The 25794-nt window shown below is 41.4% G+C and overlaps 1 protein-coding gene across 7 annotated transcripts in view; it reads left to right on the forward strand.

The window, feature by feature from the left end:
- ralyl (RALY RNA binding protein like) overlaps positions 1–25426 on the forward strand; it is a 329501-nt gene extending 304075 nt beyond the window's left edge. For 6 of the 7 annotated variants that reach the window (XM_031903434.1, XM_012964876.3, XM_031903433.1 and 3 more), the window contains 4 exons: positions 3005–3130; positions 15638–15810; positions 17008–17063; positions 24390–25426. In XM_031903434.1, the coding sequence (XP_031759294.1) occupies positions 3005–3130; positions 15638–15810; positions 17008–17049 (341 nt within the window). In that variant the 3' untranslated portion in view covers positions 17050–17063; positions 24390–25426. 7 annotated transcript variants of the gene reach the window in all.
- The last annotated feature ends 368 nt before the right edge of the window (positions 25427–25794 follow it).

A 25794-nucleotide genomic window follows, 5' to 3' on the forward strand; every position in this document is an offset into this window, starting at 1 on the left:
TTCATCCTGTGCCACGTGTGCCAAATTCATACATGAGCTATTCTTTCTGCAGATTGCACTCCCCATTATTAGAAACGCTAACGGGCCCGGAGCTCGTCTTCTTTTTACCTTCTGTGTTCTTGGCTGCTATTTTGGGTAGTGTCCAGCAGAGAAGAATCTTTGGATTTTAGTTTCTAAGTCCCAAGTTTGCTCTGTTGTGTCCCCCCGGGACCAGAACCAAGATGGCAGCAGGGCACTTCCTAGTATCCTGGTCCGGTGCAGTTTTCAGGGAAGCACTTTCCTGGGGTCTGAATAAATACATTTATTTTGTTTGAGGCTGGGCATTATGAATGGAAACTTAGTGTTTTTTATGGTTTTCACTAGGCTTGTATGATTTGTGCATAGCTATAAGGTACTTTGAGGAAAAACAGCCATCTGTAGTTGCTGTCATGGATTTGGCTGCCCATTAAAACGGCTACATTGAAACTTCAATTTTCCATACCCTGATTACATTTTCTCCTTCATTTTACATTGATTTTTTGTGGTGGTGGTGGTGGGGGGGAAGTATGATGGATGAGGATGCCTGATTTTACACCTTTTATTCTGGTTTCCTGCAAAACATAAAATGGGGATTTTACTGTATAAATGCAGTTATGTGATACAGAGGGTGGGAAACAACATGTGCCCTTCAGATGCATCAGTTTCTCAAAGACCTAATTTATTGTATAACCAGGTCTGGACTGGGTTTCAAAATAGGCCCAAACAGCCCCCACCAGCCCAATAAATAGTGCCTGCTTATGGCATCTTACAGCAGCCCCTCTGGCATTTGCCAGAATGCACAGATTGCCAGTCTGAGCCTCTGTATAATTCCCCTAAACCAGCTGGGCACAGGGTATACATGTACATAACCATGTTTCCCTCCTTTTAAGCAACTGTAAAATAAAACCTCCTGTGCAAGATTGTGGATATTCCATGCAGAGATGCGTATGGGGGAGCAAGTAGTTCCCATAGGTTGGATTTGGCATGTTCCCAACAATACAACAGGCATATACAGTAATTTAGAATTACAGCAGACTTTAATTGTGCGTAGTTGTGCCTTATTTTGTTCATTTGTTTTTATTGACTCTGTGAATTACACATCTGTTCAGCAATTTGGATTTTGCGCTGGAAGACATTTATGAGCTTCTTGTCACTAATCATGGCTATCACCTTGCGTGTTTTTAAACTTAAAATAACATTATGTTCAAAATTCTTTTTTTCTCTTCTGCAAGTTTGAAGTTCTGTTTCATAAATCAACAGATACCCTGAGGAAAACAGTTCAGCTTGTGTTATTTTACTGTTTCAAGTCTGTGATGAATGGGATTCCCTCTTTATATCTCTCTCCATTTATCAGCACATGCTGTAAGCTCTTCAGCGCTATTATTCTTATCTCTGCCACAATATCCCAGTAGATACAAAAAAAAAAACCAGTCAGCGTTTGTACTGCCCTGTCTTCTGTATAATTGTAAAATTCTATATTCCAAGAGAGATTAAGGGCGTTGGCAAATAGAACCCTTTAATAATGAAATCTCTGGGAACAGTCAGGAGTTATCTTCCCATTACTGTAAATAGGAGTGCAGAGAGTAGCTAAATGTTATATTCTCACTGAAAGGAAAACTATACCCCGAGAATGAATACTTAACCAACAGATATTTTATACCATATTAAGCGACCTTTCAAAGAATCTTTCAAAGAATTTTTATGAGAATGGTTTATTTACATATGAGCTGTTTTATGCAACCGATTTTTATAGAGACCTACATTGTTCTGGGGTATAGTTTCCTTCAAAAATGAACGTGTCTGCATTTTATGGTATGCTGTAAATACAGCCGCAGACCGTTTGCTGTGTTTTCCTGTACTGGAATATTTCTAGAGAGAGCGCCTAAATGATGTTACACAAATAGAGCTGCTATACAGAGTTTTGTGGTAAACTTGTGGATAGTGGTGGGAAACATAGGAATCTGTGGTGATGGGGGGCAGTTGTGGAATAAGGATTTTGCACCAAGGCCAATGTAGTTAGGACTGTAGTTACACCAATACTCCAATAATAGAGAGAGTTTCTAAAAAAAGGGTTGCATCTGTTGTCCATGAGGTATTACCTTATGGGTCTACTGTAGGCTGGAAATTCTAAAATATTGTTGAATATATAATATAATATAAATAGGCCATATACCTAAACAGTGTCATGGCCTATAATAATATCATAATCTGGATAGTGGATACATAGTCGTTCTGTTTCTTTAATTTACTGCAGGGGCATTTAAAATGCATTTGAACACAGCCAATCACAGGCCAAGGCTGAATTTCCTGTGCAGCTAGTCACAGCCATAATGCTCTGCATGGATTAGTCCCTAGACGTCAACGTTAGGTTGAAAGTAGATTTATCCAAGCCCAGTTCTCTTAATCCTCTTTTTTCAAATGTGCCAGTGTGGTCTTTTTTTATTTTAATTAATTTCCACATATTAGCATTCATTCCTTCAGTCAGCATAGCAAAGGCTGACAGCCAACAATGGGAAATTGATAAATGTGGTATTTTGATTTGTTATGACACCTTTAATGCATTGTATGTGAGACTTTCATTGTCAGTTACGGCAGGTGAAAAAGATGAAGTGAGAACAAAAAGCAGCACTTACATGATTGCAGGTCGTTTTGGCTGCGTGCTTTTTACTAATGACTCTTGCCGGTCTGAAATGACATTTGTTTCGGTGTTTTTCTTGTTAGCTGAAATGTAACGGCTTCTTGCTTTATGGATATTCCTAATGGAAGATTAGACTTGTGGTAGAATAGGAAAGCCATTGTTCATTTTTGATTGAAGGTTTTGTGGCTAAAATGTTACTGGGGTCGGATGTTGTGGTTTGTCGTAATACACATAATGCAAGATGGTAATTTAAGAATGGCATTTAGTATTTAGATCTTTGTGCTTGGTGGCAGGGAGTGGTACCTGGGGGCTGTTATGTCATTTCATTATTTTTTATTGTTCTTCTAGGAGATGCTTTACTGCGGTTGTGGATCATGGGCCACTCATACAAAAAGCGAGCACTGGTGAAAGAGAGAGGTCAGCAGATGGACTTCTCCAGGGATTCGCTGGAAATCAGGTGGCTGGGTATCAAAGGTATGATGTGGCCCCAAGTTGATTTTTAAGTGAGACCCAAATGGAGAAATGTTATTTTGTTTTGGCTGTTTTGTATAAGAGAGTATAATATGGATGTTTATATTTTGATGGATAGTGAGAAATTTCATAGAGGCATTTTGTACTTTACATCATATAGTACTATGTTGGTTTTATAGTATCCATATTATAGGATTTTATAAGTATATTATAGGATTTTGTGATATTTTGGCAAGTTACGTCTTTATAATATGATCACAGGTCCACCTAATATCATAGATAGGGGTTGATTCCTATATAAATCCAGTGAAACAAAGAGTAGAGTATAAGACATTGCTTGTTGTATCTCATTGCTTGTAACATTCTTCTTTGCATTTGTTCATATGAGTAAGAGGTGCTATATTGTTTGGGCTAATACTCCCCATGAACCATAACAAACACAGAACCACGCCCTAAGCTTTCAGCTCTGGGACACCGCTATTGATGGTGGGTGGATGTGGTTATACATAATGTGCCCCCCTCACGATGTATTTAAACTTGGGGACCCCAGGAATAAGTACAACCCTATTCAAAACAGTTTGCTAGAAATCACAGAACATTTCTGTTCGGCACCTAACTTAATGATGCTTATCAAACAGAACTGAAGGTCTGGGTAAAACGACTTTTTCATTACGGTAATATATTCAATCGAGGTAATCCAATTCATTTCAAATATATTTGTATGAAAATTGGCCATAAAATGATGTTTCAGGGAAAGGTCAAGCAGTGCAGACGAGTTAGGAGCAGTGAAAGTGGAAAGACATAGTTTAATGAAATTAATCACAGTCCAACAATTGTTTCATTCTGAATTTTAGAAAAGGTCAAGAAAAAGAAAAACTGTAGTAAAGAACAAAAAGACAAATTTGATTTAAAAAAAACTGTCTATTTCTGCAGAATACGCTTTCTTTTTTTCTTTCCCTTTCTAAACTATACCTACCGGCATTATCCTATGGCTGCCGACCTCTGTAAGCATGCTTGTGGGCTGAGTACTGCTGCTCTGTATTAGGCTGGCCGCACTGCTCTAGAAGTGCTGGGGGGGGGGGGGGGGTCTCATCCATTGAAATTAGTTTGCTGTAATATTTACTTTCCCTGTTCTAGTTAAACAAACAATTCTTCATATTTGACTGAAGTGCGTTTTCTCTGTTTTCTTGAGACACCTCCTTGAACTGATGGTAAATAAAATCCTACCCTTTTGCTGTTTGCCACTGAGCATGCTCAGTTCTTCTCGCCTGAGGTTACTAATTATGACCTTCAGTCTAGGAGCCAGTGAAGAGATGGCATTGCTGGTTCTCATAGAAACTCTGCTCTAGCTGTCTGTTACTTTTTTTTAACATTTTCTCCTGAGCTCAGTTTAACTGCAGGGCTCAATCAAAGCAGACTTTTTATCAAAGTAAGTGCTGCCTGTGTAAGCCTGCATGCATGAACTTTACAGCGCACATGTTCTTTAATGTTGTCTTGGCCTAGGGCCACTGGTCAGATTTTTAGGAGTATGAACCAAGAAAGAAGCTGATTGGTAAACAGGTGCTTGGCACAGGAACACTTTACTGAAGGCAGGGTTTATAAGGAAGGCCAGTGGGTAGTGGGTTTATACATAATATAAAGTGGCAGAACCTTGGACACAGACTGGAATAGGTAGGCTTCAGTAGTAAGAAAGTCAATACCTATAACTTGCTTCTGTAGGATAGGCAACAGAAGGCACAAGTACCAAGTCTCAGGCGCAAATCCAGCAAAGCACAACACAACATTATAAAGGCACAATGCTCCGCTTTGCATAAAAACCCCTTATCCAGAAAACCTCCCAATCATTCTGAATACTAGATCCTTCATCCTTTCATTTTAATGATGACAGTAAGTAAAGTACTGTATGCAAAAGTGACCAATATTACAAATAACAGACATTCTGCTTAAAAAAAAAAAGAACTTAAGCTTTACATATGTCTCACAGACACTTTACTACTGTATGTGAAATGATCATCATTCCATAGAAAGAATAGGAACAGAATGTCCTAATGTACAGCATTTATTTATTCATCATTCAGAATCTGTCAATTCACTTGAAACAGGACAGATACTGAAAGTTACATTTGGAATAGTTTGAGTGCTGCAGGTTGACTCTAGAGATATATAGTAGATTTTAAATATAAAGCAGAAAGCAACTTAATATATAAATATATATATAAAAGTTGCTGACTATAAGAAATATAAATATCCCTGACAGGGGAAGAAGGATTAGTTGACGTTGGTGAAAGACAACAATTTGTTGTGTGGCAATTGTCTCATATCTATATGAAGAAAATGTACCCCTACAGAAATTTATAAGGATATTAAAAGTCATTGGGGTGGGAAGGTCATATAATTGCAAGGTTCTGCTGTGGTGCCCCCTAAATTCTAGTTATTCTACTGTAGAAAAATTACAAGTGGTCCCACTCAGTATAATGCCATAGCACAAAGAGTGGGAGGGAATTTACATTTTTCCACATGACTCAAGGGATGAAAACATAATTTTGCCGCTTTATAGGTCCCTGGTAAGGCCTCACCGTGAGTATGCAGTGCAGTTTTGGGCTCCAGTCCTTAAGAAGGATATTAATGAGCTGGAGAGAGTGCAGAGACGTGCAACTAAACTGGTAAAGGGGATGGGAGATTTAAACTATGAGGTTAGACTGTCGAGGTTGGGGTTGTTTCTGGTAAAAAAGCGCATGGGGGGGACATGATTACTCTGTATAAGTACATTGGAGGGGATTATAGGCAGATAGGGAATGTTTTTTTTTTTTCCTATAAAAAGGACCAGCGCACCAGAGGCCCTTTAGATTATTGCAGCGGGTCTCAACCTGTGGGTCGGGACCCCTTTGGGGGTCGAACAACCCTTTCACAGGGGTCGCCTAAGACCATCGGAAAACACAAATTTCCAATGGTCTTAGGAATAATTTTATGGTTGGGGGTCACCTCTGTGAACTTCTTAGCAGCCTCCTATTGGAAGAACTAAACACAATTAGGAGCTTGTGGTCAGACTTCCAGTGAAACAATGGCTACTTAGACAAGGCTAAAACTACAGGACAAGCTAGTAATACCTTTATAGATTATAGGGGGATAAAACAGAAGGATACATTAATCTTTTAATAATTTCATTAAAAATGAATAGGGAAAATGCAAAAATCAATATATTGTATTGTATGATTCTACTAGTGCACATAGCTGTAAAACCCAGTAATACAGCTCTTGGCCTAGTATAGACTGTATAGGGGTAATGTAATTAAACACTTTTTGCACCAAACCTAGTAACATAAAGCAGCCAATCCAGTTGACTGACTACTAAAGGCTACCTGCTGACTGGTTGCTATGTGAGACATTTTATTACATTACCCCCCCCCCCCCACCTGTGCTACTTGGTCAGAAAGAATGTGTAGTTACACAACCCAGTGAGAAACTGGAATGGGAAAAGCAACAGGTTCTATTTATTGAAAGTGGAACAATGTTATATGATGTCTTTTAGCTTAGCAGGTAAATGTGATGGATTCATTTCTTTCATTTCCCATTATGATGGTGCCCCATGCTGTGCAGCAGGAGCGCTGGGACTGGGGGCTTAACAAATTGTTGTGGGTCTGTTGGCTGGTTAGCGTGCTGTATAGTTCCATAGGTTGCTAAAGCTGCCCTGTATTCGGAGCATGGTGAAAGTCAAGTCTAATAAAAGGTGTCATCAATGCAATAAAAAATGAGATCTTGTTGTGGCTGAAATGGCAGACTCATTCAGGGTATAATTCCCAGAGATGCAGAAGCCTGTGCAATCATTTTATGCATTTTTATACATTATACATATTTTTGCACATTTTCAACATGATCCATATCAGTAGGTGAATGGAATACATAAACTGGCACACCTGTCGGCATACAAATCAATGCGCTATATGTTGCTCTCGGTTTTACTAAATTCTCAGTGAATTCAGCTTGAGCGCCTGTGACTGATGAGACACCTTTTCTCAGGCTTCAATCAAAGCTGATTTATGGCCTTGATTTCACAATCATACTAAAAATGGAAATGGGTATAATATTACAGTACAGTATATACTATAGCCTAATTACAAGAGCTGCAAGAATGGCATTTGAACTCATGCAGTAGGAAAATTCCCAGATATTTATGATCAGAGACAGGAGCACATTGCTAGGTTTTGCTGAACCTTATGGTTATATTGTTAGCAGTACAGTACAGTCGTGCATCAGACTTTGTTTTATTGATAATATTTTGGTTAAAAGCAAATGTATAATCCCTCCCCCTGGCTGCGCACGTCAGTCACTGACTATTTTCCATGTTATATGCAACTGCAGCAGTACTTGGCCACTATGACTCTTTATTCATATGCTGTAGTCAGGGCTGGGGAACGGCTAAAAAGCTCTTTGTACCTTTTCTCTTTTCATTGCACTCTTTGCCAGGTCAGGTGGTTACCTTTCCTTCAGCTTTTTATTGATGTAATCTGCAAAAATATATAATGGTGTTATAAAGAAAGCAGACCCAACTCTGGTGGGGGGGGGGGGTCAGACTGCAGGTTCTGCTTCCTCTATACTTGTTAGAAATCCCCCCTCCCCAGCTGCTCTCTTACCTACACTGGTGTAGGTGGGCAGGGAGCAGGGGGATACACGTGGGTGGGCAGGGAGCAGGGGATACACGTTGGTGGGCAGGGAGCAGGGGATACACATTGGTGGGCAGGGAGCAGGGGATACACGTGGGTGGGCAGGGAGCAGGGGATACACGTGGGTGGGCAGGGAGCAGGGGATACACGTGGGTGGGCAGGGAGCAGGGGATACACGTTGGTGGGCAGGGAGCAGGGGATACACATTGGTGGGCAGGGAGCAGGGGATACACGTGGGTGGGCAGGGAGCAGGGGATACACGTGGGTGGGCAGGGAGCAGGGGATACACGTGGGTGGGCAGGGAGCAGGGGATACACGTGGGTGGGCAGGGAGCAGGGGATACAAGTGGGTGGGCAGGGAGCAGGGGATACACTTGGGTGGGCAGGGAGCAGGGGATACATGTGGGTGGGCAGGGGATACACGTTGGTGGGCAGGGAGCAGGGGATACACGTGGGTGGGCAGGGAGCATGGGATACAAATGGGTGGGCAGGGAGCAGGGGATACACGTGGGTGGGTGGGAAGGGAGCAGGGGATACAAATGGGTGAGCAGGGAGCAGGGGATACACGTGGGTGGGCAGGGAGCAGGGGATACAAGTGGGTGGGCAGGGGATGCACGTTGGTGGGCAGGGAGCAGGGGATACACGTTGGTGGGCAGGGAGCAGAGGATACACGTGGGTGGGCAGGGAGCAGGGGATACAAGTGGGTGGGCAGGGAGCAGGGGATACACGTGGGTGGGCAGGGAGCAGGGGATACACGTGGGTGGGCAGGGAGCAGGGGATACACGTGGGTGGGCAGGGAGCAGGGGATACAAGTGGGTGGGCAGGGAGCAGGGGATACACGTGGGTGGGAAGGGAGCAGGGGATACAAGTGGGTGGGCAGGGAGCAGGGGATACAATGGGTGGGCAGGGAGCAGGGGATACAAGTGGGTGGGCAGGGAGCAGGGGATACACGTGGGTGGGAAGGGAGCAGGGGATACACATGGGTGGGCAGGGAGCAGGGGATACACATGGGTGGGCAGGGGATACACGTTGGTGGGCAGGGAGCAGGGAATACACGTGGGTGGGCAGGGAGCAGGGGATACAAATGGGTGGGCAGGGAGCAGGGGATACAAATGGGTGGGCAGGGAGCAGGGGATACACGTTGGTGGGCAGGGAGCAGGGGATACAAGTGGTGGGCAGGGAGCAGGGGATACACGTGGGTGGGCAGGGAGCAGGGGATACAAATGGGTGGGCAGGGAGCAGGGGATACACGTGTGTGGGCAGGGAGCAGGGGATACACGTGGGTGGGCAGGGGATACACGTTGGTGGGCAGGGAGCAGGGGATACACGTTGGTGGACAGGGAGCAGGGGATACACGTGGGTGGGCAGGGAGCAGGGGATACACGTGGGTGGGCAGGGAGCAGGGATACACGTGGGTGGGCAGGGAGCAGGGGATACACGTGGGTGGGCAGGGAGCAGGGGATACACGTGGGTGGGCAGGGAGCAGGGGATACACGTTGGTGGGCAGGGAGCAGGGGATACACGTGGGTGGGCAGGGAGCAGGGGATACACGTAGGTGGGCAGGGGATACACATGGGTGGGCAGGGAGCAGGGGATACACGTTGGTGGACAGGGAGCAGGGGATACACGTGGTGGGCAGGGAGCAGGGGATAAACTGGTGGAAAAAACTTTCTTGAGATTCACAAACAGAAATCCGCTTAAATTCCGACTCAACCACCACTTCTCCGTTTTTGGTGAAAGAAAGACAGTTTACAGACACTTTTGTGAATTTGTCGTTAAATGACATTTATACGACGTTTTCACGTCATTTTTTCCCGACATTTTTCCCCACCATTTTCAAAATGAAGTAAAGCTCAGTGTAACTGATCTTTTGTTTTGTTTCACCCTGTCTCCTGTCACTCCTCTGGTAGGGGCCCATTAGGGGATCATTAACATATTAATGGGGATTAGCAGCCTATTGTTAGGGGACAAGTTTCTGTCTCACCCTAGAACAATAGGTGCAAAAAGCCTCATTAACATTTTATAAACACTGATTAAAAAAAAGTTATCTTATATATATATATAAAAAGTTTTTACCTCACATTTGCATGATTATGCCAGTTTTAGCTTAATCAATGAGGCAATAATAATTTGTGTGAATATATTGTAAACATTTTTATTTAAAGGTAAAGTAAAGCCTCCCAGGCAAATTTGTAGCTTTAGCAGTAGTTCCCCCTCTTTAATCACTTCACTGACATTTGCCCCAACTTATCTGTGCCCCCATAGCATGTCCAGAACTACAGAGCTGCTTGACAGCATTGGCCCCCCACCTTTAGCTGTGTCCCTTCTGTTCCCAGCAGCCATCTTGGTGATCAGCAAACAGCACATACACACTGGCACCCACACTGGGATATTGGGGTACAGGGTTGGACTGGCCCAACAGGGCACTGGATAAAAACCCGGTGGGCCCTAGTCCTGTTGGACTTCTTTTCACTGGGCATGTTGGTGTTGGGGCCGGATTGCTGCTGACCAGTAATGAGTAGGGCCTAGAGAAGAAGATATTTAGACCCTTAAATATTGTTACAGAAGTGGAATTACACAGAAATATTGTAAACATTAGAAAGCCCAGCTTGTCCTGAAAAAAAATGATGTATAGTTACCCTGGGCAAACTAAAATTACCCCTCAGGAAATGCCCCCAAAGTGAAGTGACAAATGGCATATAAAATGCAAAATCCTGCTGGTAAAATCCATATTCCAAGGCTCCTGTAACTGTGGGACTGGGTTTGATGGCACCGACAGATTTACTAAGAGCTAAAGGCAAATTCATAAAAAAAATGTCGGTACAATGACAAAATCTGAAAACTGTCTGTTTAAAATACAAATTCACAAAAGTGGAGATAGAGGTTTGTGAATGAGGTGGAAAATCCAACAAATCCACTTATATTTTGTCTCAATATCACCACTTTTGTGAATTCCCCCCAATATCACCACTTTTGTGAATTCCCCGCTAAATGTCTCCATTCCATCAGAATGATCTCCTTTTCATTTCTGTCAATACTGTATGTTGTACTGCAGTCGGCTTGGTTAATCTGATCCAGTGGAACACTTGCAGAGGAAAAGCACACATAGGATGTGGAGTGATATATCACATTCATGTAAAGATCATTGTATATTTGTTTTTGATATGAGAAGCCAAAAACTCAGCAGCAGCAGCAAAAAAAAAAAAAAAAAAATTAAAAAATGCTGATAATTCAGATTAGCATAGAAATATAATGCTGCCCCTCTTATCTGGGCAAATAAAAGCCATGGGAGGTTGATAAGGTCCATAGGGCTATTGCAGGAATAGTACATTATTGCTCAGCCTTCATGCAAATACAATTAGCAGTGCATCATGCTGGGGCTTTAACGGAACATTAAGTTGAAGGGCAAGTGCAATTTTTTTCCTATTCTGACTCAATATAAACAAAAATTTAAAGTGCTGGGTCCGTGCTGTGATCAGTAATACATAACAAATAGTTAAAAAAGATTCAGTTTTTTATTGTTATTGATTTTAATTAGCTATCTATATATATTCAGACCTTCTGTTGTTCAGATGCCAAGCCATTCATACCTTATTTGCCAGTATAACTGACAGCCAGTCTCAGTTCCGAACTGCATGCAGAACAGAGCAAAGCCCCATTACATATATAACAGTATTCACAGACAGTTTGCACAGTTCAACAAGCCCCTGTCAGGTGATACTGGTACTTAAGGAAACCAATGGGGCTGCATGATGGTAGAGAAAGGAACTGTAGTTCTCAAAGTGTAAGTCTCATTATAATGACATGGACTGCAGATTTCCCATGGCGCGCGCTCCCTGGCATTACCTGGAATTCCTGCCGAGACATTTATGGCAGCTATGCTGTTGCAGTCTGTGTGTTCTATTCAGAAGATTTGCCAGGAACAGTCTAACAGATCCTGTGAGACCTCCAAGTCAGACTTTGTAAACACTGGGCAAGTTTTAGAGAAAAATCCTAATTTACTTCAAAGCCAAGCATTTTCTGCAGCCGCTTATATTAAAATTTCTCCACTGAACACTTTCTCTGCTGGAAATGCTCTGCACGCGTTGAGAGGCAATTCTCCAAAGCTTTCAGGAGCATACAAAAACAAGGTTTGAAAGGCCCCTTTCTTTCCCTGGATAGCGGTGCCGCGAGCAGCGCTGAATTATTAATGGCAGCCACAGACATGGAGAAGGGAGCGTTTCATGTAGCAAAATATGCACAAGTTCACAGCAATGTTGGAAAGGTTTAGGATAATCATTGGCGGCCTTCATGGCTGCATATTTACTTTCCTTCATTGATCCTTACATTTGCATTCTAATTTAGAGAATGAATTCCAGTTTTAAGAATCCTACCACCTTTTTGCTATGATTTTTTATTAATGCCTTCTGAACGTTATCAGAATGCCCACTAACAGATTTACTTACTCAGTGCCCACAAATAATCTGTTACATACATATACATGGCACCATTAATGTCTGCATAGACCCCTGCTATGGTTTGGCCCAGGTTCCAAACAACTGAAACTGCAACTGGCTGGCCAAATCAGGCAAAGATCTCCTTGTTTGGTATCCTCACCGAACAGATGTATTTTTACATGTAGGCTAGCTTTAGCCATCACAGGCAAAGGAGGACACCGGTTATACTGTATATCTTCCCTTTAATGAATGAGCCCCACAAAATGTGCCTCATGTCACAAACATGCAATCCTATAACTTGTCAAATACTGCCTATTGGGTACGGCCTCATCATGCTCTGAATGGTGTATAGTTCAAACAGCGATAGACTAGGATTTGCGTTAGTACTAAGTACCACCCTGCAGACAACTTTTTTCTGTATCGTGATCCGTTTAAGTAAGTGTTAATGGAACAGTTTTCAGGGGAACATGTCCTTGGTTTTGCCAGAGGACCAATTCAAACAAATAGTTTTGGAGGGCACACCACAATTGCTAAAGCAAAAATAGCTGGCTTTAAAACAAAGACAGCAAAAAGAAGAAAAAGGGTGCAAATGAGAATTTGTTCCCCAAGCCCACATAGGGGCAAACATAATATTAATACAAATCAATCAATTACTCAATGCACACCTACTTACCTACTGAGAATCCCCTTGACAAAGGACTGTGTTCCGAAACGTTGGGGTTTTCTCAATCCACACATGGCTGCTTTTTCTGTATATTGCATTGTGTCCAACTGGTGGTATGTATATTATGCATTGTAATTGTATTTACTGTTCTGTTATTTGTTTCCATATAGAGAGCATTATATGTTAAACATACCATTTGCTGCCTTTTGTGGTTAGTAGGTGTGCATTGAGTAATTGATTGATTTGCCAGAGGACCAACACATTTCTGACAGGTGTACAGATATATATACTATAAAGCTAGGGTACTGTAGGTGTGTATATTTTAGGGGTAATTTCTTGACACCCAGAGGCACCTGATACCAAGAAACTGATAGTGCCCCTTTAACCTACAGAGAGAGATGGGGGTCCCCATTCCCCTCCGAAAGATCCTATTGATTTCCTGAAGCACATGGACAGTAGAGGACCTTCTCCAAGCGTCTTTAGTAGTGAATTATGGGCTTCTAGCCTGTGCCAGACTGCGCTTGTTATTAAGCTCATTTTATTTTCTCTCAAAGTGTATATTAAAACTGAAATAAAAATGAAAATGCTAATGTTTATGCAGGGATGAAAATTAGCATATTCATTTCCCATAACAAATGATTAAAAGGAAACTAATTATATTTCTACAGGACTTGTTCAGCAGTAATAACTTTCTCATAGGTGCTACTGGAACTCTGCTTAGCAGCAAATATAATTCTCTCTCTCTGTATAACCGCTCTAATAAACACAATAATATCCTAGTATAAAGTCTAATCATTTCTATTAGGTTCACAATAAAACTTTCTACCACTGAACATAAGTTTATGGTGAATTGCGTATATATTATGAATCTAATAGGGACCTTAGATTGTAAGCTCCACTGCTCAATCTCTGTAAAGAGATGCAAAAATGCGTTAGCTCCATATAAATATCATATAATGATAATGATGATCAAGCATCAAATTCTGAGTTCTTAAGGGAAATTATGATTCATTACCTTACCTGGGGCCCTGCAGGTTCTGCCTCAGCCTGTGCTGAATACAGTGCTACCTACAGTACATCAGCAACACTGCATTCAGAGAAGCTCACCTCCATTAGAAAAATGGAAAGAGGGATAAGAAATGCCGCGCTACTCACATTTTTTCAACTATGCCCATTTTCGTGACCACACCCCCTAAATACCACGCCCATTTTTACAAAATTTGGCAGGTTATGTAAAGTTTGAACACATTCCTGGGGGTTTTATGTGTTTTTACAGTTTTGCTAATGAAAGTGAAATTGCCCTTTAAGCTGCGAGTCTCAGTTCCACCAGGAGACCTGTTTAGCTGATTAGATACAATTGTATCTCAGTGCAGGGGTTGAATATTCTAGGCTCTCTGGCAAAAGCTACTTATCTAATTGGGCCAGTTGGGAGGTCTGATGGGGAATGGTACATGGGCTTTCCTGTCATTCAGAAAGATACAGGTGAAGGAGATCACCTTACAGACTGCCTGCTAATGGCCTAATGGCACAATTTCATTACAGGGCTCTCGATAGACTTTTAATGCCATGCAAGGTACAAAGTGCAACCTGTACAGACTAGCATCCTAGGCACTACTGCTACTAGTACACCACTGGTCATAACGGGTGCAGTTTTCCATGCCTTAGTACTTTGGAATTTGCATCTGGTGCAACAGTAAATAATTTAAAAAAAAAAAACCTTGGGTAAAGTTCTAATTAAAATTCCAGTTACTGTATATGTTTGCTTAAACAATGCACGACTGAATCCATCTGGGATGTAAAGATGCTGTCAGGGGCATCATAAAGGAGACAAATACCAAAAGTTAGTGGTGGGCGTGTTCTAACCAGAAGCACAGTAGTGGAAAGCCAATCACAACTCTGAATTTACACAGGCAAAGACAGGCTTCAGCTCCCTATCAGGTCCACCTAGCTTCTGATTTGTTCCTACCTTACAGTGCAGTTGGCTGAGTGCCATTGGCAGCAAGGAGTGAAAGATGGGTTTTCAAAAAAAATGTCAATAAAGCACCAACAAATACATATTTTGCAAAGCATTTAAAAGAGTATAATGCACTGGCACATTCTTGGTTTTGAGCAGATTGAGCTTCAATGTATAAAAATGTAAAGGGACTATGATTGAAGGAGTAACTACAGTAATTAACAAGTAAAAGTTTGGTTGCCCTTCTTTAAATCAAAGTCCAACATTTGAATTAAGGAATTCTCTCCCTAACATGGCAGGACTACTAGCAGATACAAGGAAGTGTTGAAATATATGGCTACTGGTATTCAAATATATAGTACAGGTCCAAATGGCATTTGGGGTCATGAAGCAGTTACACTTTCACTCTGACTGGCGGGGCACCAGTAAAAAACCCAGTGGCCCTGGCCCCCGTGGGCCTCACAGACCTAGACCCGATCCTCGTGGGTGTGTCAGGAAAGGGAGATCAGCAGGGGACTGACCTCCCTCTCCTGACATGCCCAAGTTAAATAAAAATGTGCGGGTGCTCAGGGGAGGGGGGGAAGGATCTGGGCTTGCTGCGGGGCCCAGTGTGGAGGCAGTGGTGGGGGCCCCTTGGGGTATATGGGAGCCCCTGGGCAGCAGCCCCAGAGAGCCCTGCATAGGCCAGTTCAACCCTAACCTTGGCTGTTTCCTTAATTTGGTTTCTCCCTTTTAAATGAGAGAAGTACTTCCAGGCTACTCAAACAAGTGTTATTTCTTTCTCTACTACAAACAGGAGCTCAAAAAAAGCAAACAGAAGATCACACGGATTCAGTTCAGGAGGAATGTAAATCAGAAACGGCTGACAACTCCACTGAAGAGCACATTGAGGGGGGACACGATGCAGACGGCGAAGAAATGACTGATGGTATCGAGGAAGACTTTGATGAAGATGGCAGCAATGAGCTGGTGAGATATTGCAAAAATGTAGCTCCCCCCATGCAATAATGTAGCACCCACCCATGCAATAATGTAGCTCCCCCCCACGCAATAATGTAGCTCCCCCCATGCAATAATTAGAAACCTACACTACACGGGGAGAACATAGAAACTCCATACAGTTCCTACCCTGGTTAGAAACCTACAGGGCTCCAGCTCTGAGAGGCAGCAGTACTAATCACTACTCATATAACCGAGAAATCATTTTCTGATAATAAAAAAAAATAATAGGACAATTTATCATACCCCTGAAACTATTATTTGATAAAAATCTGGAATTTCCAACTTAAAAATTGAATTTTTTTCATAGTAGAATGATGCAGGCAGCCAGGAAAGTCTTGATAAATGGGAAAATTGTAAAACTGCTGGGTATTGGTACATCTGACCCAAAGTCCTTTAGTTTGAATTTGTCACCAACAAACTGGTCATCTCGGAGATAATATAATTGGGACCCTTGCACAGTAATCATTTTGTGTGGCCATAGTGTGTATCTATAGCAAAACATATAGATCTTTATGTAATCCCAAAAATCAAAGACTAAAGTAACAACAAAAACCCTAATTTTGTTTCTTGTTGTTGAAAATTATAAAAATGCAGTGTTCTTAGAAACCAGAATTCTGATCCAATACCCTGGGAGTTAAAACATAATGCTAATGCATTTCATAAACTAAAAGGATAATTTATACATAATATCTAATCAATCTATAATTCTAATAATCTTTATTATGAGCTTCAGTACTGTACCATAGCTTTTATAAGAGGAACCTTGTGCTCCGTGTGTTCTCCTAAACTGAGGGGATGCCCCTGGAGGTCCTAATGTTGTGTGCGGGGGGGGCTGCCCTAGATTACCCTTATTATCATCTGTTCTGTCCCCGTAGAGATCTGAGTTGAAAACAACAAGTCTATCTTGGATACACTAAAAACTACAGCAAATTATCTTTTTGTATCCTATGCTAAGGCATAAACGTGAGCCTGCTATTTGATGTAAAAGATGCACTTTTCTAACAATAAAATGTCCCCCTGTCTGGTGCTGTGGCCTTTGTACCAAGAGGGGGCTTCGGGTGCAGGGGACCATAATGGAGCACACTCAGTATGGTGCCCTATATATATTATAGGTGTCTCACCTGAATATCTAGCAAAATGAAATCCTATGTTTTTTTCTTTAAGATGGAGAATCATATCTCAGATATAGAAGACACAAGTAATTAAATTATTCTTCTCCGGTAAGTACACTGCTCTATGGCAGTGTTTTTCAACCTTTTTTGGGCAAAGGCACACTTGTTTCATGAAAAAAATCACGAGGCACACCACCATTAGAAAATGTTAAAAAATTTAACTCTGTGCCTATATTGACTATATATATAAAGTAATTCTCTTGAATAGGAATCAAATAAACACAAAGAATGTATTTTCCGGGACATTTTCTCCACAAACCCACCCCCCCACTGATTTTTTTTTTTTTTTTTTATACACACAAAAATTTTATATTATATATATATTATTATTAATTGTTTTCTTACATGTCAGGCTGCGGCATCCAGGGGTGTCCCGGGATTGTCCTCCGGTGGGGAGTAGGGCGGCTGTGCATGGGCCTGGCCCCTGGTGGATCTGGTCTGTCGGGGCAGGGCCTGGGCAGTTGCTCCCCCCGGTCGGGTTGTGCCAGGCAGGATAGTGCTGCCTCTCCTCTCTGGTTGCTCCACCCTCCTGGATCCGATGCCGGATGATGTCACAGGCAGTGACTTTGGAACCAATTCATGTGACTTGTGTAAGAACCCCTTGTATGGCCTTTTACTTCATAGAGCCCCACCTGATGCATTCTGGGTACTATGCTGTTCTGCACCTTCAAGGCAGGATTTCCATCACTGGCTGCAGGGGTTCCTGACTCACGTTTCTAGCACATATATTGGCATCTGTTTTACTTTTAGGGGCCCATTTACTAAACCCCAATTAAGCATTTATGAGATAAATTCTTGTTTTTTCTAATTTATAGAACATTTCATAATGTCCACGACTTTTTCGTTAAAATTCCATGACTTTTTCGTGGTTTTCGTTAACTTCCACGAAAAAGTCGTACTTTTCGCAATGACTACAAACATTTCAGAATTCATTCAAGTTTTGGTATCATGACTATCTTTTCGCCAAGTTGGATCTGCCGAGTACCATTGAGTCCTGTGGGAAGCTTCCCAAATCATACATTGAAGGTTTCATAGCCAGAAAGGCTTTTGTGCCGTTTACAAACGTTTGGATCTGAAAATTTTGTGACTTTCGGAAGGCAATTACGATATCTTCGTACGACTGATAAAAGCATTTTCGTGATATTTTAGAACATCCAAAATTATCATGGTTACTATGAATTTTTTCCATATCGTGATTTTAAGCCCCAAAAATATGGACTTTAGTGAATGGGCCCCTTAAAGTATCAACAGAGCACTTCAAGGCCTAGAAAATAAAGTTAGTGAGCAAAAATGAGCCGTGGGAGGTTCTTCTGGTCAGTTCTAAGCAAAGCCGCATCACAAGACGTTCCCTTTTCTCTCTCTAAGTGAACTGACCAGGAAGTGACACCGTTATTTCAAATTCCTTATATTGGCAGTGGGAAAACTGCTAATATCTTGAAAAACAGCTAAAGTATTATTAATGTACATTATAAAATTGCATTAAAAATAAGGACTCTGAGCTATTTTGTTTCAATGGTTTACATTCCCTTTAATCATTGTAAATCAGTTCATATTTGTGGAGTTGTTCATTCCCACTGTTTGCAAATGATTAATAAAAATGGAAATTGCTCCATACACCAGTAGCGCAATATAGAGAAAGCTAATAACACATACAGAAAGGAAGCCTCTCCTGAAAATCAATGTGAATATTGTTATGGGAGGGATGCCTGGTGGGGTATGGATTTAGAAGTGAAAATTAAGACTTTATTTGTCTTTCTGGTAGGAACAAACCCGCTGTTCCTGCATGTTAATAAATGCAATGGATACTGAATTTCCATCTGTCATATAATGAGGATTAAATACACATTTGCCTTCAGATGTGTGACATGTAATGCAAATGCAGAGCCCCCTTGTCACCTTGAAAACAGCAAAATTATAAGGTTCTGGTAAAAATAATGAGATTGATTCAAAATAAAGAGGAAAAAAGCCACCAGATCCACGCTGAGCATTAGCACAGGACCTTCACCTTTTGTACCCAGACATGAAAATGACAAAATGTGTCTCGTTATGAAAAGAGAGGGTCCTTCTGTCATTCTGAGACACATTTAAAAGAGAAATGAATGAATTAATGTTATTAAATGAATGTTTTTAGCCTGTTAACAGCTATTTCCTGTTCAATCCTCTTGCAGGACTTTGTGATTAATCACAATATAGATAAGAGTAGCCATGGGATCAAATCCAAATAAAATAATACATAACACAGAGTATATTAGTTGAAAAACAACAGTAACTTACCAAACAGTAGAACATGGCCCAGGTAACCAACTAGTGACATGCGAATTAACCCACAACCTGTGGGATCTGTGGGTCTACCATTAGGTCAGACGGGTTATGGATGAAATTTGGAAGACCATTGTGGGTCCTACAGTGGCAACATTTTGCGGGTTAGGGCCAGGTGTGTGTTTGGGTTTTGTGGGTTAGGGTCGGGTGTGGGTTAGGGTTTTGTGGGTTAGGGTCGGGTGTGGGCTAGGTTTGGGTGCGGGTTAGGGTTGGGTGCGGGTTAGGGTTTTGTGGGTTAGGGCCGGGTGTGTGTTAGGGTCGGGTATGTGTTAGGGTTTTGTGGGTTAGGGTCGGATGTGTGTTAGGTTTTTGTGGGTTAGGGCCGGGCGTGTGTTAGGGTCGTGTGTGGGTTAGGGTTGGGTGCGGGTTAAGGTTTTGTGGGTTAGGGCCGGTTGTGTGTTAGGGTCGGGTGTGTGTTAGGGTTTTGTGGGTTAGGGTCGGGTGTGTGTTAGGGTCGTGTGTGGGTTAGGGTTGGGTGTGGGTTAGGGTTTTGTGGGTTAGGGCCGGTTGTGTGTTAGGGTCGGGTGTGTGTTAGGGTTTTGTGGGTTAGGGTCGGGTGTGTGTTAGGGTCGTGTGTGGGTTAGGGTTGGGTGTGGGTTAGGGTTTTGTGGGTTAGGGCCGGTTGTGTGTTAGGGCCGGGCGTGTGTTAGGGTCGTGTGTGGGTTAGGGTTGGGTGCGGGTTAAGGTTTTGTGGGTTAGGGCCGGTTGTGTGTTAGGGTCGGGTGTGTGTTAGGGTTTTGTGTGTTAGGGTCGGGTGTGTGTTAGGGTCGAGTGTGGTTTAGGGTTGGGTGCACGTTAGGGTTTTGTGGGTTAGGGCTGGGTGTGTGTTAGGGTTTTGTGTGTTAGGGTCGGGTGTGGGTTAGGGTTGGGTGCAGGTTAGGGTTTTGCGGGTTAGGGCTGGGTGCTGGTAAAGGTTTTGCGGGTTAGGGATGGGTTTAATGATGCAGGAACATTCAGTCGTAGCCATGGAATCACTTGATATGATATTTGGCAGGAGGAGGCAGGTGCCTTTGCTGCAAACTGCTAGCAATAAGGACCTTTCTTTATTAATTCTTTCTATCATGCTAATGTATTGGTTAATGTGCATTAAAAAAGTGGAGGAATGCTGTGCCAAATGTATTAATCCTTTCTCACCAATTTTAACCACAGCCATGCCAAAGGCTCACTTTTATGTTTGGAGAACAGAAGTTAAAGCACAAATATATTAACTAGACTGAAGTCACTTTTGAAGGCCATTTTTGTACAAACTACTTCAATTTTTGAAAACATACATAGGCTTAATGCTTTCTCCTGGGCAATGACACAGGGACCCCAGCAACTCGGGATACAGGGACTCCAGCATTTTATAACACATTAGTTCTAGCATTTGATGGCACAGTAGCTGCAGCATTTCAAAACACGGTGACCACAGCTTTTTAAGACGCAGTAGCAGTTTTCCATAACTTGATGACCCTTCTACGACAGTTTGATTGGTCTCTTTTGCTTGCCTGGACCTTTAAAGCTGGAATTGATTCACCATTGCAATATTGGGTGGGCTGTAAGTAGTTTCATTCCCACTGAAAATCACTGGCAGTATCTAACTGAGGAACTAGAAGTGATACAGTCTTATTCTACCAATGGATCAACTGAAATCTTATAAAAATCAATCACACGCTCCCCTTCATTTATTGACTGGGTGCTTACGCCCATATAAAGAAGAACTGTTGCTATGGGTAATAAGACCAGCAGCAAACCTTGAGCCTTTTATTACATTACCTCTGTTGTGTATAATCCATAAACAATGATTATCTCTTTGAATATTAGTCCTGTAATCATAAGGCAGTCCAGATACTTAAAGGAGAAGTAAAGGTACAATCACTTACCTTATACCCTGGACTGCTGCTCCAGTTAGGAGAAAACTGCCATATCATGTGCAGCATACACATTGAGTTGAGCTCAGAATAAAAAATGAAATATTCCAGATTAGGAACATGTCTGATGCGATCGCTACTTTGGAAGTAGGCCATTGTAGATTATTACAGAGAACAAGCATTGATAAACACAGTGAATGCTCCCGGTATGACCACTGGCGGCCTGGAATATTGCTATTGTGTGGGGTCAAAGCCATTGTTCCATTTAATGCTTGTTAAAGAAATACTGTCATGGGAAAACAACAGAAACACAGTTTTTATTTTTAATTTTGAAATTTCAAATGGGGCTAGCCATATTCTTCATTTCCCAGGGTGTCACAATCATGTGACCTGTGCTCTGTTAAACTGCAGTCACACTTTACTGCTGAGCTGCAAGTTGGAGTGATATCACTTCCCTCCCAGCAGCCGATCAGCAGAACAATGGGAAGGCAGCAAGATAGCAGCTCCCAGTAGGTATCAGAATAAGAAATCCAAGTCCGGCTTGGGACTCCTTCAGTTACATGGGAGTAGGAGAAACAAGAGGTTACCTGAAAGCAGTTCTAATGTGTAGCGCTGGCTCCTTCTGAAAGCTCAGACTCAGGCACAATGCACTGAGATGGCGCCTACACACCAATATTAGAGCTAAACAAAATACTTTTGTTGGTTCAAGAATAAAAGTTTAAATGATAGAGTGAATTATTTGCTTTGTAAATGTAGTTTAGAAATAAAAAGTACACTATAAAAATCATGATACTATCCCTTTAACCCTCTTTTGCTGGATGGTGCTCTTATCTATTCTGCTACAGAGTGTGGCCATCTAGGAACGTGCAGCAAACAAAATCTGCATGTAAGTGCTGCCTATGAATCTCTGGATTATGGCATTCTATAGCATTATTTACACTAATTTATCCCTGTCAGGCCCTATATTCATATCGGCACTCAGGCACTGTGGGTAAGCATTTTAATGACCTGCTTCTTTCATTAGCAGCTTGCATAGCTCTCATACATCTCATCTGGTCCCGCTATTCATCAGAAGTGCAGCCCCGCTGCAGCACCGTGATGTTTCATGGAGTAAATATGGGCATCAGAATATTCCCATCACTGATTTGTGGAATATTAATGTCCCTGTTCTAATGAAATATGTGCAAGAAGGTTCATACTGATGCATCTTAGTTGCTGTGTAGATTCAACAGGATTGTTTTGTGATTTCCAATTACAAATGACCCTGCTAATAGGATTTTCATTAAAGTAATTTAATATTAAGTAAAGGGTTTTGATTGTGTCTAAAAATGTATCATTTAATAGTGTTGGGTGGATTTACTTTTACAGGCATATAAACTGGGGGTGTCAGTTAGTATGCCCTGTGAGCAAACTCTCTACCTACCCAGGTATCTTACTGAGGAAACCAGATGCACCATTCTCCTCTGCTGCCAAGTGCCCATTGCAGTGAGTTTGAGTGGGCACGTACCAGTACACATTGAAGACAACCAGCAGTGATATTGCCCTTAGCAACCAATCAGATCTTTGCTTTTGTTTTCTAACTTATAGGTGACCATTCAAATCTAATTGCTGGTTGGTTGCTAAGAGTAACATCACCAGTGATGATTTTCTCCATTGTTAAAATACACCCCTATGGCTCTATAAAATGACTACTAGTGATGAGCGAATCTGTCCCATTTCGCTTCGCCATAAAATTCGCGAAATGGCAAGAAAATTCACGAAACGGTGAAAAACTTGCAAAATGCATTTGTTGCACAATTTTTTTGTCACCCGCGTGGTTTTTGACGGGACTGTGCCCAATTTGACGCACAACAAAAAAAAAAATTCCCCTGCGAATTTTCACTGAAGTTTTGCGAAACTTCACTGCGCATCCATGCCTGCCAAAAAAATTCGCTCATCACTTATGCCGCAGGGAACACCCGGGAGCACAGGAAAAATGGCGCCATTGCGCTCTCCAGTGAAATTAATATTTGTTTTTTAATAGAAAAAGCACAATGGCCCCCTGGTGAATATCAAGTATTTATTTCATTGTAAGAGGTTTAATGACTGTCACATGATATACTTGGGGGCTATTTATGATTGCTCGAGCCTTCAGGGCCGAATGCCTCCGAAACTTTTCATTATTTGTTCCAAATGGGTTTTTGGTAAAAAATTATTTATATATAAATTATTTATATTTTTTTTATAAATAAACCCAGTAGGATTGTTTTGCCTCCAATAAGGATTAATTATATGTTAGTTGAGATCAAGTACAAGGTACTGTTTTATTATTACAGAGAAAAGGGAATCATTTAACCATTAAATAAACCCAATAGGGCTGTTCTGCCCCCAATAAGGGGTAATTATATCTTAGTTGGGATCAAGTACAGGTACTGTTTTATTATTACAGAGAAAAGGGAATCATTTAACCATGAAATAAACCCAATAGGGCTGTTCTGCCCCCAATAAGGGGTAATTATATCTTAGTTGGGATCAAGTACAGGTACTGTTTTATTATTACAGAGAAAAGGGAATCATTTAACCATGAAATAAACCCAATAGGGCTGTTCTGCCCCCAATAAGGGGTAATTATATCTTAGTTGGGATCAAGTACAAGGTACAGGTATAGGACCCATTATCCAGAATGCTCGGGACCAAGGGGGTCTTTCCGTAATTTGGATCTCCATACCTTAAGTCTTCTAAAAAATTGATAAAACATTAATTAACCCCAATAGGATTGTTTTGCCCCCAATAAGGGATTATTATATCTTATTTGGGATCAATTACAAGGTACTGTTTTATTATTACAGAGAAAAAGGAAATCAGTTTTAAAATTCTGAATTATTTGATTAAAATGGAGTCTATGGGAGACCGATTTCCGGATAAGGGGTCCGATACCTGTACTGTTTTATTATTACAGAGAAAAAGGAAATACTGTAATTTTAAAAACTAGAATTATTCGATTAAATGGAGTCTATGGGAGATGGCCTTCCTGTGATTCAGAACTTTCTGGATAATGGGTTTCTAGATAACAGATCCCATGCCTGTAATTGAAGCAACAAATGCACACAGTTGTACACACTCAGCCATATCCTACCCAAGGAATAGTACCCCATCATTTCCTTTTCCTATAATTTCCTGTCATTTCTATTTGAATGTAACAATTCTATTTTTTGTTTATTTACAGGAATAACAAGGAGACAGAGGAGCTGGATACTGGAAAACGCACATGTAAACAATTTGTAAAGGGACTTTGGGGAAGATCCATGGGAATTCATATTTCCTTTAAGTTATTTATGACTTTAAACTGTATTACGGTCAGTTCCATGATAGAATCAAGGCGTTTTCTCCACATTTTTATCATATTGCCGCCCATAATGTTATTTGCCATATCATGGGGGGGAGATGTACACAGATGTATATTTGTAAGAGCTATTTTTTGAATAGCGCATAGTTGGTAAATATCGCATTCATGTTAGAGCTGTCGTTAGGGGCCCCGCAGGGGAAGCAGAGTAGGACCCATAGCAGCAGCGGGGACTGGACAGTAAAGGGGTCATTTATCAACATCCAAATTTTTCTCACAATTTAAATGTTTTGCGTTAAACCCCAAATATTCGAATTATGGTTCAAGATTTGTTAATATGTTCAATATTTATTTCAATATAAGTGCAAAATATCCGCATGTACAAACTTGAGTTCATGTAACAGTCAGTGGGAGTTCTAAGCAAAATGAAACCACTTTTTCAGTTGCAGATTTTTCAGTTTTTCGAGTTTGTAAACAAATTCGAGGTATTTGAGTTTTTCATATTCAGATTTATAAATAAATAAGTAGAAAAAAACCTCTCAAGTTCACAAACTCCATAAATCGCTAAATAAGCCCACAGCGACAGCTGATTGGCCGCACGTTGGGCAGTTGCCTGCGCGGCACTAAAGGCAGCCCCGACTTGTGTGTAAACAATCAATTTTGAAACTCTAATTATTGAATGGTGTTTGTGTGAGTCAGTTATCTCTACGCGGTGCGTTTGCGCTCTGTGCTTCTGGGCAGAAACCCATTCATTCAAGATGTAAATATTTCCGATGTAACTGTAACACTGAGTCTCTACAGTGAGATCAGCCAACGCTCCGTTCTGTTCTTCCCCCGCTGTAACTGCTTTTGGTTTATGCAGATTTATGTATCTCGGATGTATGAAACATTGCTTAAATAAATGAATTTCTTGTAACTGACTACAGGAAAAAGGCCATCTTTAATAATCCTTTTAGAGGCCTCAGTGTGAAACAGGAGGCAACCTGACTTATCCTTTGGGTCATCAAACACATCGGTGCATATTTGGTAAAAGACGAGGAAACAACATTTTAGTAAAGTTCTCCTCACTGCGCCAGATCTCATATTTACTAAACATGGCAGTGAAGAGAGAAACAAGTTTTCTGTGATTCTGCACATACAATTTATGCCACAAAGGGAATGATCCATGTGGAATATGGAGGTGATGTGGTTAATAAGATGCAAAAGTGGCCTGTCTTTGGTTACATTAATCCAAACTTTCACCCTTTAGTAAATATGCCCTTATGTTGGAGATTTATTAAAGGGGTAG

Source organism: Xenopus tropicalis, chromosome 6 (assembly GCF_000004195.4).
Source record: "Xenopus tropicalis strain Nigerian chromosome 6, UCB_Xtro_10.0, whole genome shotgun sequence".
Lineage (NCBI taxonomy): Eukaryota > Metazoa > Chordata > Amphibia > Anura > Pipidae > Xenopus > Xenopus tropicalis.